Source organism: Asterias rubens, chromosome 13 (genome assembly GCF_902459465.1).
Source record: "Asterias rubens chromosome 13, eAstRub1.3, whole genome shotgun sequence".
Taxonomy (NCBI): Eukaryota; Metazoa; Echinodermata; class Asteroidea; order Forcipulatida; family Asteriidae; genus Asterias; species Asterias rubens.
Window position 1 is genome coordinate 11,141,768 of NC_047074.1, and position 13,466 is coordinate 11,155,233.

General features: G+C 38.9%; 1 protein-coding gene across 1 annotated transcript; it reads left to right on the forward strand.

Moving 5' to 3' along the window:
* Positions 1–5,556: 5,556 nt before the first annotated feature.
* Positions 5,557–11,919, forward strand: LOC117298716 (guanylate cyclase soluble subunit beta-2-like). The gene is made up of 6 exons (XM_033782031.1): positions 5,557–6,960; positions 7,651–7,756; positions 8,845–8,985; positions 9,744–9,842; positions 11,101–11,192; positions 11,681–11,919. The coding sequence occupies exons 1-6, from the start codon at positions 5,557–5,559 to the stop codon at positions 11,891–11,893; spliced, it is 2,055 nt and encodes a 684-aa protein (XP_033637922.1). The 3' UTR covers positions 11,894–11,919.
* Positions 11,920–13,466: the final 1,547 nt, after the last annotated feature.

Here is a 13,466-nt window from a genome sequence, read left to right on the forward strand (position 1 = left end):
CTTTTTCGACCAAGATGACGTCATAGTGACTATTGACTATGCCCGCTCTGAAAATAACTCAACTATGATATGTCTAGCGTTCCGTGTCCGGCGCGACCTTTCTTCGCAGACGACCTTTCACCCGTATAGAAAGACTTCATTTCAGTAGGGCGCCCTCACCTAGAGGTCAAAAGGAGGTTGTTCGTTGGCCAATCCTGTGCGCCGCGCGTACAAATCTGTGCGTTTCGATTGTTTCGTCACCGTTTTTCCAACTAAGATGGCCGCTGGATGACGTCAATGCATAAGGTCCATTAGTCAGAGTGTTGTTGATCAGAAGAATCTTTATTCGGTATACAAATGAGATATTGACTGCTTATTAATCGGGTGATTTCAAAACCATGACGATGCCCTCAGCTTTGCTTCGGGCATAGTCATGGTTTTGACATCACCTTGGGGCAATAATTTTAACTGTGCCCCTAATGGCAGTCAATATTTCCAAACTATGTACCAACAAAGTTATGAAAAGAAGGGTTGTACTCACACTGTGATTCTTATAACAGAAAAGTACATCCGTAAAAAAAATCACAATCCTTCCAAAACATTCGGGAATCACTGCAAAAAGAAAACAACGATACAATAACAATAAAACCAAAATCACTTTGGAAGCCAACATGATGCAGAATAATTTTTTTTGTGATTGTCCTCAATTGGCAAAATCGAGTGGCGACCATTTTCAACCACTAGTCACAATTACACGGTGACCTGTACATGCAATACATCCTGGGTACCAGGCAAAATCGCCCAATGGTCGACTTTATAGTCCCTCGCTCGAACTTGACCATTGATGTCCGTTTTACGGAGTTTATGGTGTTTTTTTCTTAACATGCAGATATTAAAACAAATACGGATCTTACATCGTATACAGTTCCGGACTTCCTGCAATACTGTTTTCCTATTCACAACGATGAACACACTTCACAAAATTCCAAAGTTATATTTCAATAATATTCCTCAAGAAAAACTCCACTGCCGCCATGTTATTATTTCAGCCAAGTACATAACTCTTTACCGGTCAGTGCATAATCTCCGTTTACCAGTTACGCTTTACCGTCTCCATGCACAACGGGGAGCAGCAACCTTAACACAACTGCAAGTTTCAGTTTACCCATTATTCCTCTGGAGGGCCTATGCAATTACATTATTGTACAAACACTCCACGACTCGTATTTCACCAGCGATAGTGTCTTTGTATTTAATTTATACAATACGCTTTGCAGGACAACCTTAGGTACAATATTGATATCTCGAAACGGAAGTTCAAGTAAACAGTGAATTTATAAAAAGTGCCATCGTCAGAATTAAAGAAGTTTGGTGTCCTTTTGCAGAATTCACTCTGGCAGACTTCTCATGTAAAGCTATTGTTCTCAAAAGGCTGCTTAGAAATCACGCCAACAATGGACAGATTTCAGGAGAGTCGCGTACTTCCGCTGTATATGCTAAAGTAATTTTTGTCTCACCGAAAAATTGTGTTCGTGAAACTGCTTTTTACTAATTTCTCAAATACTACACCACCTCATCACGTATAATCTTTTAAAAAGAAGCTTTCTACCATCATTGTCTTTAAACCATGTAAGTTTAATGTAAATATGTGAACATGTTTTGTGTTGTGCCCAAACCCCTTATCTGTGTTTCAGCTGCTACGTATTACCCCAAATCCCAAAGTGAGGAAAGCTCATGTACTGTTAAGGTTAAAGATACTGAACACTATTTGGTAAATTGTCAAAGACTAGAGTGCGCTCGCAGTTGGTGTATCTCAACATATGCATACAATAACAAACCTGTGAAAATGTGAGCTCAATCGGTCGTCGAAGTTGCGAGAATTGAAGAAGAAAAAAAACATCCTTGTCACACGAAGTTGTGGGCTTTCAGATACTTGATTTCGATACCACAAATTCTAAATCTGAGGTCTCGAAATCAAATTCGTGGGAAATTATTTCTGTCTCGAATACAGTACTTCAGAGGGAGTCGTTTCTCACAATGTTTTATTTTATCAACATCTCGAGCTCCCCATTACTCGTTTAAAAAAGGTTTTATGCTCATAATTATTTTGAGCAATTACCAATAGTGTCCACAGCCTTATAATAATAATAATAATAATAATAATAATAATAATAATAATAATAATAATAATAATAATAATAATAATAATAATAATAATAATAATAATAATAATAATAATAATAATAATAATAATAATAATAATAATAATAATAATAATAATAATAATAATAATAATAATAATAATAATAATAATAATAATAATAATAATAATAATAATAATAATAATAATAATATTATTTTTATTATTGTTCAAATTTTTCCACCCCCTGCTGTTTTGCTCTTAGATAGAGTTACTTGCCTGCTTACAATGTCATTTCATGTGTCCCCTTATCGGAATTTTGTTGTATTGCTCTTTAACCATTTTGATGTATAGACTTGCTTTTTTTGAGCAATTACCAATAGTAATTATTTTGAGCAATTACCAATAGTGTCCACAGCCTTATAATAATAATAATAATAATAATAATAATAATAATAATAATAATAATAATAATAATAATAATAATAATAATAAATTATTTTGCCCGAATAAATATTATTATTATTATTATTTCATTTTATCACAGCATGCAATAATGTTGGAGCACTTGGCACCATTCCCAAAGCACTGGGGAAACATCTAGATGAAATAGGGACAAATGTGAGGGTAGATCTAGCGGTGCCAGGTGATATAAGGGTAGCTTCGAAGGAGATGGAAAAGATCGAGAAGTACCAGGACCTGGCCAGGGAACTTCGTAAGATTTGGCAGGTAAAGGTAAAAGTAGTCCCCGTGGTGGTTGGAGCACTTGGCACCATTCCCAAAGCACTGGGGAAACATCTAGATGAAATAGGGACAAATGTGAGGGTAGATCTAGCGGTGCCAGGTGATATAAGGGTAGCTTCGAAGGAGATGGAAAAGATCGAGAAGTACCAGGACCTGGCCAGGGAACTTCGTAAGATTTGGCAGGTAAAGGTAAAAGTAGTCCCCGTGGTGGTTGGAGCACTTGGCACCATTCCCAAAGCACTGGGGAAACATCTAGATGAAATAGGGACAAATGTGAGGGTAGATCTAGCGGTGCCAGGTGATATAAGGGTAGCTTCGAAGGAGATGGAAAAGATCGAGAAGTACCAGGACCTGGCCAGGGAACTTCGTAAGATTTGGCAGGTAAAGGTAAAAGTAGTCCCCGTGGTGGTTGGAGCACTTGGCACCATTCCCAAAGCACTGGGGAAACATCTAGATGAAATAGGGACAAATGTGAGGGTAGATCTATTACAGAAGGCAGCGCTTTTGGGAACAGCGAGGATCCTGAGAAAGACCCTTGAGATCTAAGGCTACGGGACGTAGCCCGGCTCGAGGAGTTACCGGCACAAAGGAAAATGAGATCTTTCTTTTGCATGCTGTGATAAAATGGAATAATAATAATAATAATAATAATAATAATAATAATAATAATAATAATAATAATAATAATAATAATAATAATAATAATAATAATAATAATAATAATAATAATAATAATAATAATAATAATAATAATAATAATAATAATAATAATAATAATAATATAATAATAATAATAATAATAATAATAATAATAATAATAATAATAATAATAATAATAATAATAATAATAATAATAATAATAATAATAATAATAATAATAATAATAATAATAATAATAATAATAATAATAATAATAATAATTAGCTTCGAAGGAGATGGAAAAGATCGAGAAGTACCAGGACCTGGCCAGGGAACTTCGTAAGATTTGGCAGGTAAAGGTAAAAGTAGTCCCCGTGGTGGTTGGAGCACTTGGCACCATTCCCAAAGCACTGGGGAAACATCTAGATGAAATAGGGACAAATGTGAGGGTAGATCTATTACAGAAGGCAGCGCTTTTGGGAACAGCGAGGATCCTGAGAAAGACCCTTGAGATCTAAGGCTACGGGACGTAGCCCGGCTCGAGGAGTTACCGGCACAAAGGAAAATGAGATCTTTCTTTTGCATGCTGTGATAAAATGAAATAATAATAATAATAATATTTATTCGGGCAATAACACTTACAAGCACATGTACGTACATTAAAAATATGTCTCCTAAAACCCTAAAAAATACATTAAGGCAAGAGGGGGCATATACAAAAGCACAGAAGATAATACAAATCACTAAACAATTTAAAAAGGCAAACAAGCATAGACATACACAGATAAACACACATAAAATGATATACGTAAAAAAAGCAAGTCTATACATCAAAATGGTTAAAGAGCAATACAACAAAATTCCGATAAGGGGACACATGAAATGACATTGTAAGCAGGCAAGTAACTCTATCTAAGAGCAAAACAGCAGGGGGTGGAAAAATTTGAACAATAATAAAAATAATTAAAAAGCATAGAACATGATACAAATCAAGGGACAAAAAAGGCAAACGAGCAAAACAAGAACTTTAAAAAGCCCGTCTATACATCAAAATGTTTTTTGAGCTTAGATAAAAATTCCTGTAAGGGGGCACATATGAAATCGTTAACAAGGTCAGTAGGCAAGTTGCTCCAGCCACGAGCAAAACGGCAGGGGATGGAAAATTTAAACAAATCGGTACGGGCTGATAAATGATGAAAAACAAAGAACCACAAAGAACACTGCAAACACTGCAGAGTTAGATTGGTTCTTCCCGGTATATACCTTTATTATGTGACACAAAAACAACAACACGGTATTAGATAGTGTTGGTGAAATTAACACTGTGTCGGTGTTACCACACATACATAGAAAGGGAATCAATTTAAAACCGAAGTTTTTGCAATGTATGTTTTTCCACTGACATTTTCACAGTGTGTTTGGTAAATAATGATGGCTTTAAATATCTCAATATTGTCTGTTTTTTTCTTGTAGTGAAGCACTGCACTAAAATTTAAAACCTCAACAATTCGCAACATGTTGCCGGCAAAAGTAAAACGTTTACAAAAGACCGTTACAATATTATAGCTACCTATCCAGCAAATTTACCTTATTTTGAAACACATACAATTGGTAAGGGCCTACATCGACAACGAAAATGTAGTAAATTTAGATAGCACATCTTTTCTAGCTATTTTTTGAAGATTATGTTAATGAACCTATATATTCCTCACGTAAACAAGTTTTCCCAAAACCGTAACCACGAGTAGCTAACACAAGGCCGTCCTCAAAACAGAGAAACCGTTTAGTACATCTCCACTAATGAGGACCACCACTGCACTAATTACCCCCTCCAGAAGACTCGCAAGAAACACTTCAAGCACTCAGCCCCATACACGGCAGAATGTATTAATATTGTGCTCCTTCAAATTCACTTTCTTCACATAGAGCTAAAACACAGACATGAAACGTTGCCTGCGATTTGTCGATACCCTTCTTGATTATGATGAAATACCGGAATTCTGATCAGTGATTACAGAAGATCACTGATTTCATTGATTTCACTGATTTCAAGCATGGCGGGTGCAGAAAATAACGCTGAGACTTTCATTAATAAGATCAGTCGTGAAAAGGTGAAAATCAGCGACTCATTTTCCTCTTTCGGTTCGCTGTCCATGCTCGATCAGTCCGTCCGCAAGCTACTTCTCCACTCCAACGATGTCAGCAAGTGCCGCGAGAACCCCCTGACGCTCAAAGGGAAGCGAATCCAGCTGGCCAAGATTCTTCTTCTTGTTCTGCTTCCTATTATTTCCCTAGCCGTGCTGGCCGTGCTTGACTTGAAAGCCATCGCGCAGAGCAACAGCGTCGACTTAGAGATCCGGAATGTGATCCGGTTCAGTCGAGACATCGGGGTCCTGTTGAGTCGCCTCCAGCGAGAGCGTGACATGACGGCTCTGTACGTGAGTCTCATCGGGCCCCAGGATATTTCCATCTTGACGGAGATATACCCGGAGACCGATAACGCTATCGAGGAGCTTAAAGACTGGCCGGTTGAGACCAGCATCCTGAACGAGCTACCCTTCTTCAGGGAGAAGAGTGACTTCAAGCAGCACCTTGTGGAGCACCGGAAGTCTGTGACTAGGTCTGACACGGCTGTCTACGATGAGGTCAACTTCTACACGGATATACTCCAGATTTTCATCGACTGGTTGTACGAGAGCATTGGTAACTCCGAGGGGAGCGACCTGTGGCAGGTCCTGGTAGCGTACCAGCTTCTGATCGTCAGCAATGTTGAAACAGGAATAGAACGCACTCTAGGCTCGGTGTTTTATACCCTTGGGGGCTTCGAGAGGCACGAAGATTACGTCTGGTACATGGAGAAGTACAACCTGGGCATCTGGAACTACGAGGCGTCCAAGAAGTACTCCTCTCTCATCACGGAGTTCTTCGACAACCACGTCTTGGGAATGTCGGAAAACTTCACCGACACGATCGTCACGATGCGGAAGGAGATCTTGGTCAACGAGGCGTCCAAGATCGAACCGAAGTTCATCGACGCGAAGCTGTGGTTCGACAGCATGAGCGTCTACATCGACATCTTGGAAGACGTCCAGAAGAACATGGCCAACCAGATCCTCCTCCTCCTCGAAGACGACCTGAAGAATGACACCGAAGCCATCGCAGTCAGCATCCTTCTCGTTGTCGTCGTCATCGTCATGTGCCCTTTGACCCTTCGGGCCATCTGGTCGCTGACCTCTGATATCCAGAACTACGCCTTGACCCTTGCGGCCCAGACCAAGGCTCTGAACAGGGAGAAGAAGCGTTCCAGCTGGCTGCTGTACTCCATGTTGCCGCCAACGGTGGCGGAACAGCTGGTTCAGAAAAGAGACGTGAAGGCGGAGTCTTATAACAGCGCAACTGTGTTGTTCTCTGACATTGCAGGGTTCAACCATCTCTGTGCTCTCAGCACACCTATGCAGGCAAGGATTTATTTCACTAAACACATTTTCTCCTGATGATGAGCAGAACGTCCTGTTGTTCGAAACGTCGAGACCAAATCGGCTCTTTCGAGAGCCAAAACTCCCTAAAAGGAGATTTATTGGTTGTACCGGCAAGTTTACTATTATTTATAATTTATTATACAACAGTTTTCGTTTAACTTCGTTTACTATACTAAATATGTTGACATAAAATTAGACTGCATGACTTGCAATCACAAGATTGTTGGTTCGAATCCTACCAAGCTGACCGCCGATTTGTCAATGACCAAAAATAAGTGAAGTCATCTATAGCTACCGAATCACAATTTTCGATTTGTGCAATTCATAATCATTGGCGTTGGACCACTGTTTAAATGAGCGAGATTGGCAACGAAGTTGCAAGAGAATAATGACAGAAACAAAACCCTTGTTGCACAAAATTCGTGGACTCTGCTTTCAGATGCCTAAAAAGACTTCAGGCTTTCAGTCTTTTAATATTCTGAGTGAGTCTTTCCCCTTTTCTCAAAAACTACGTTACTTCAGAGGGAGCCGTTTCTTCTAGTGTTTTATACTATCAACAGCTCTCCATTGCTCGTTACCAAGTAAGATATTTTGCTCAAAAATATGTTTAGTTAATACCAATATTCAATCAATACGCCATGTAAAAATAATAATATCTTTACCTCGTAGGTTGTTGAGATGTTGAATGGTTTGTACCTTGTGTTCGACTCTCGTATCGAACAGTATAACGTCTACAAGGTGGAAACAGTCAACGAAACATACATGCTAGCGTCGGGTAAGTAGATATAACACGCAAAATGTCACAGCCTAATCCCAAATCATTATCACCAGAATAGTTGGATTGCACATAACGTCATTGGCCGCCATCTTTGATGAAATGTGCACGCGCGAAAGGCTATAACTGGCTGAAAGATGTGTGCATGCAGCGCGTATTAAAACGTGCAATCTTCCCTTTGTTTGTCGTCAAATTAATATGACTGTTGATGGACGCTATGTATTATATTCTCCACCGGTGAATTCTCAAAGTACTAACACCAAAGTGGAAGTCTTGCCAATGGAAATGTTGATGTCCATTGTTCCCCAACACGAGTGGTTTACAGAGAGCCTTGCCCTAGCAAAATACAACACCAGTTAAATCCAGAACCAAAACTTGTGATGGACTCTGATGATGGTAGTGTTCTTGATTGGAAAACAAATAATCGGTTTAAAGGTGCTTTCTGCTGTAGCACAACGTCAGATTCAAACAAAATGTAATGCCGGGTCGTGAATGGTTTGCGATCATTACACTCTCAAAACATTCGGGTCAGAACTGACCCGTATTCCGGGTTCAGCAAGTGGCTTGACCCATTCCCTGGGTCAGACCGACCCGAAAACATGTCACATAATGAGCATTTTACTAGGACTCTGCGCCAGCAGTTTGACCCTCTTCTGTGCCATGTTGACACAATTTCTGGGTCACACTGAGTCAAATAGGATCACTTTAATTATGTGAACCAACCTCACAACAAACAAACAACCAAGACGTAAATCAAGATACTAAACGCAGTACACACACATACTAGCATCAATCGCTTGAATGTTCCCCGAGCAAAACAAAGTTCCATGTCAAAAAGCTTTCAGTGTAGCTGGGCCATTTTTATTTATTTTAATTCTTCGGACAAAACAATAAAACAAGCACAGGCCGTCCAGGGAAGGAACAATCTTCCCACTACCATTAGGGAATTTGTTATACTTTATCTTCATTTCGTACAAGACTCAGATCACGTTTTCCAGGTTGATTGCTTTCTAGTGCGCTATGTTCTTGATTGAAAAGCGCCTTATACATTTCATTTGTTATGTTACACAATGGTATCTCCTATGCAGGACTTCCTGACCGTATGGTAGGCGGTGAACACGTCAGAGAGTTAGCCACAGTGGCTCTTGATCTTCTTCATCATGTTAGTTTCCTTGAGGTGCCACACAGAGAGAACATGAAAATCAAGATACGAATTGGTATCCACACCGGTAAGTCAATACAAAGCATTTAAATACACAATGTCACGTTTTACTGAAGGGGAGGGGGGGGGGGCGGGGGTGGATTCTACAACTTAACTCTTAAAGCCATTATACACTTTCGGTAAACAGTATTGTCCATGTCCCACACTTCGTGTATCACAACTTATATATAAAATAACAATCCTGTGGAAATGTAGGCTCAATCGGACATCGGAGTCGGGAGAAAATAACGGGAAACCCACTCCTGTTTTGGCGCGTTTCGCCGTGTCATGACATGTGTTTATAACAAATCCGTAATTCTCGCTAACGAGAATTTATATTGTTTACCGTTTTCTCAAAAAGTAAAGCATTTCATGGACTAATATTTCAAGAGAAGTCTTTCACCATTACCTTCTGTAAACTCTGTAAATCTGTGAACTTTTTTCTTTTTTTCTGTACCGAAAAGGTCCAATGGCTTTAACTATTGATTTCTTGGAAATCGAACACGGTATCAAATTCTTTCAGAGACGAGACAGATGAAGTGCCATATTAACAGGATATATTTAAACCCCCCCTCCAACAAACCTGAAAAAAATAAAACACTCACTAGATACATATGTAGTTAATGACACTTTGGGCAATAGTTCAATACATTTTTTGTTGCACATGAAATTTGTAAAGTGCGAAAGCGCATTCATTTATAAATGTCTTAATTTAGATTTTTAGGTATCATATAAGTTTCCTCCGTACACGCGAAACAAATTAAAATGGTAATGTTCTCGTATCAGGTCCCGTTGTTGCCGGAGTAGTGGGCATCAAGATGCCTCGATACTGTCTCTTTGGTGACACAGTCAACACCGCGTCTCGCATGCAGACATCCGGGCTACGTAAGTATTCAAAATACACATTCAAAAAATATGTTAAGGAGAAGGGACGGGAAAGTGTAGATTCGTGAGTAGACTGTACGAGCCGAACTCGAGTACATGTGAATTGTTGTAACGAATCTACACTTTGAAGATACTGTCTCTTTCGCAGTCAACACCGTGTCTCGGATGCAGACATCCGGGCTACGTAAGTATTCCCAATACACATTCAAAATATGTTAAGGAGCAGGGACGAGAAAGTGTAGGTTCGTGGATATTGTACGAGTCGAAGGCGAGTACATTGTAGTCACGAAACTACACTTTTAAGTGTTAAAAGAGTCTATTCCCCCGATTATGTAAGAGAATCAATGAATTTTAATTTTGAATAAAAAGTGTAGATTCGTAAGATAACTCGTGCGAACATATTTATATATAGTCAGTGCTAAACTACGTATAGAATCTACAGTTGAGTGTAGATTCGTAAAAATACTCTATACATTTTCATCAATAGAGTGACGTCACAGAACTAGTTTGGTAACGATAGATTCGAATACGCAACATGTTATCTTAGATCTGGCGTTCAAGGCGATAGAAACAACATTGTCATTCCAATGTGTCACCGCAAAGTGAATTGCGTCTCCCTAATTGATTTATATGGATCGACCCTTTGAATTTAAAGGGGACGTTTACAATGAAGCAGGTGGTTCTCTCACAAGCCTTGAGAGGGAAGTTAAACGCATCAATCTTGATACTGCGATTAACTTGAGACATTGTCATAGTATGCTGGCCAACACAATTAAGTATTATTGAGGTTTGTGTATGAAGAGCCTCAGGTCGTTTACTTGAGTTGAGCTATTTTACTATTGGGAGTGACTGAAGAACCCCCAGTCATTTTGTAGCTAAGCAGAAAATAGAATGGTGTGTAATTTTGATTTTCTTTCTCGGCTACGCATGAAGCCGGCTTTTCTGCCACGCAAAAGCGAATGCCTTATTTTTGTTTGAAGTTGAAATTTTTGTTACAAAGTCTTTCAATCAGACTTTTACCGGATGGTACAATCCAAAGACTTACGGGTGAAAATTGACCCAAGTTTGGGTCCCGTCGGGCATGACCCCACTGCTGGGTCATTTTGACCAGGAATCTAAGTCAAAATGACCCGTAAAAAATATACCCGACAAAACAAATTTTCTGAGGTGTGATATTGCATGGAAGATTTTCCAAAGCTTTAGTATTTCAAACGTGGCCCTGTTACTGATAATGCTTGTATTTTATTTTTGACTCTAGCCGGTCGTATACACATAAGTAACGATACATACATGGCGCTAGTTGACAAAGGTGGGTTCATGGTTGTCAGACGTGGAGAGATAGAAATAAAGGTATGTTCATTTCAGTAAACAAAGAAAATAATCATAATAATAGTAGGTTATTATATTTTGCGCTCTACCACATCTCTTGGGGCGCATCAAAGCGCACAGTATTTTTTCCTGCAATGTATGTGGAGCTATACGGTTTGGAGTATGAGACATACTCCTTTAAAGTAACATGTAACATTAAGTCGCTATGAGGCAATATGCAGATCAAACAAAGAATCCCTTCTCTTTTAGATTAAGTGAACTGGGTTATTTCACATGCAATACAAAACACACGGGACCAACGGCTTCATGTCCCATCTGAAGAACGCAACAATGGTTAAGTGTCTTGCTTAAGGACACGAGTGCCACGACTGGGACTCGAACCCACACTCTGCTGAACATAAACACCAGAGTTAGGACTCGGTTCTCTTTCACCGCTTGGCCATGGCACTTCCACAAATCGAATTTGAAAAGCCAACGTTTTCACTTCGCATTTTCTATTCGCCCAACAGGGAAAAGGCATCATGTGCACCTATTGGCTGACAGGGCGGGAAAACCTGGAGCAGATAATCCCCTCCATAACGGAGGTCTCAAACATCAAAAACGACCCGGGGTTACACGAGGTACGCTACGCTCACATGTATGAACAGACATCCACTGGACGTATCCAGTACCGAGGGAAGGACGACGAGGTTATGGTGCAGCAGGAGGATTGGAACGAGTAGAGTTGAGCAGGTATATACACCTTCAAACCGAGGACCAAACAAAATAGGACAATATACCTTTATCATGCTGTCACCATCTTGGTCATGTTCCCTGCTTCCAATAACAGTAATGACTGCTAACATTCATTGCGCAAACATGGCACCAGACTATTTGTTTCGTCAGGCCTCGGTTTGGTTACAATGAGTTGGAATGCAGTAAAATCAAGATGGCTACACCGATATAAACGTCTTTAGAGTACACGGTTTGGGAAAGGTCCACAGTTGGAAAACGTGTACAAAACCAATGGGAGATGTTGCAAAATACTCGGAGTTTAAACAAAAGAGGGACAATAGTTATGAGGTCCGGGTTGCGTTTTGCGTTTTGGGGGAGAACAAAACGGCTACTGCAATCACAATTGTTGCAACTCTCTCATAAGGCTCTGATCATGTCAATAATTGACCTTTAAGTTTAAGTTTTCCCTTCGGCCATCCAGGCATTAAATGAACGCAACAAATTTATTAGGCCAATTAAAAAAATTGTGTACATTAATAATGTAGCGATTCACCGTCTAGCACAATGTACTATACACATTCATATTGTTGGTTATGTTTTTGAGGTATCGAAATGGTGAGGTATCAATGTATATTGTGTTTGCGGTAACACCATGTGTAGTATTATCTACTTGCTGCGTAGCTTGTTCTTTGGTAAAACCTTAGATAAATTGTATATGCGAAACATGTTGTCTATTTGTTTGTTTACTAAAACGAAGCCGTATTGACAAAGTGGTTCGTTGTTTACAAACAGCTTTTTGTCTAAAAGTTCTAAAAGCTCATTCTGTGTTAATTGCAGAAGGTAAGATGTGTCGTCGAAAGGCTACTTTCTCAAGATCGGCAATGCTCTCTGTGGCGTAATATGTACAATTATTGTTTTATAACATGCCCATTGCATTGTTCACAACCAATGATATCACATAATATTAGTTGTTCAGAAAGAAAGGTTGATACTAGGTAAATTATGTGCGAACTCGAATGAAACCACATTAATGATTTGTTTCATCTGAAATCATTATCGTCAATTATTGTAAAAAAAAAAAAAAAAAAAATGTTTGTTGGAAATTGTTGGTAAAACCTTCGTCACACGAAATTCTTTTTAACAAGATGTTATTTTTATTTATTTTTATTTATTTATTTATATTATAAAAATCAGTTTGCGGAGACATTCTTTTTAACAAGATGTTATTTTTATTTATTTTTATTTATTTATTTATATTATAAAAATCAGTTTGCGGAGACATCAGGCATGGTTTTGAATCAAGACAAAAGTAGGAAATCTTTATTGAGTAGAGGCTGACCTATAAGTCTTGTTCAAATGGTAGAGCTTTAATAATAGACTTGTCAGGCTATCTTATCACATTTTTTTGAAGATCATTTGCACGCGTACAAAAACGGAAATCAGAATACGAAAAATAACCTTTGTTTTAATAGCTAACTATCTATGTTGATTTTAATCAAGAAGGCCTTGATAACGTGCCCAGTATGTTCCAGAACTAAGTACACGACTATACCCTTATAAAGTAGAGGTATACGTTTATAC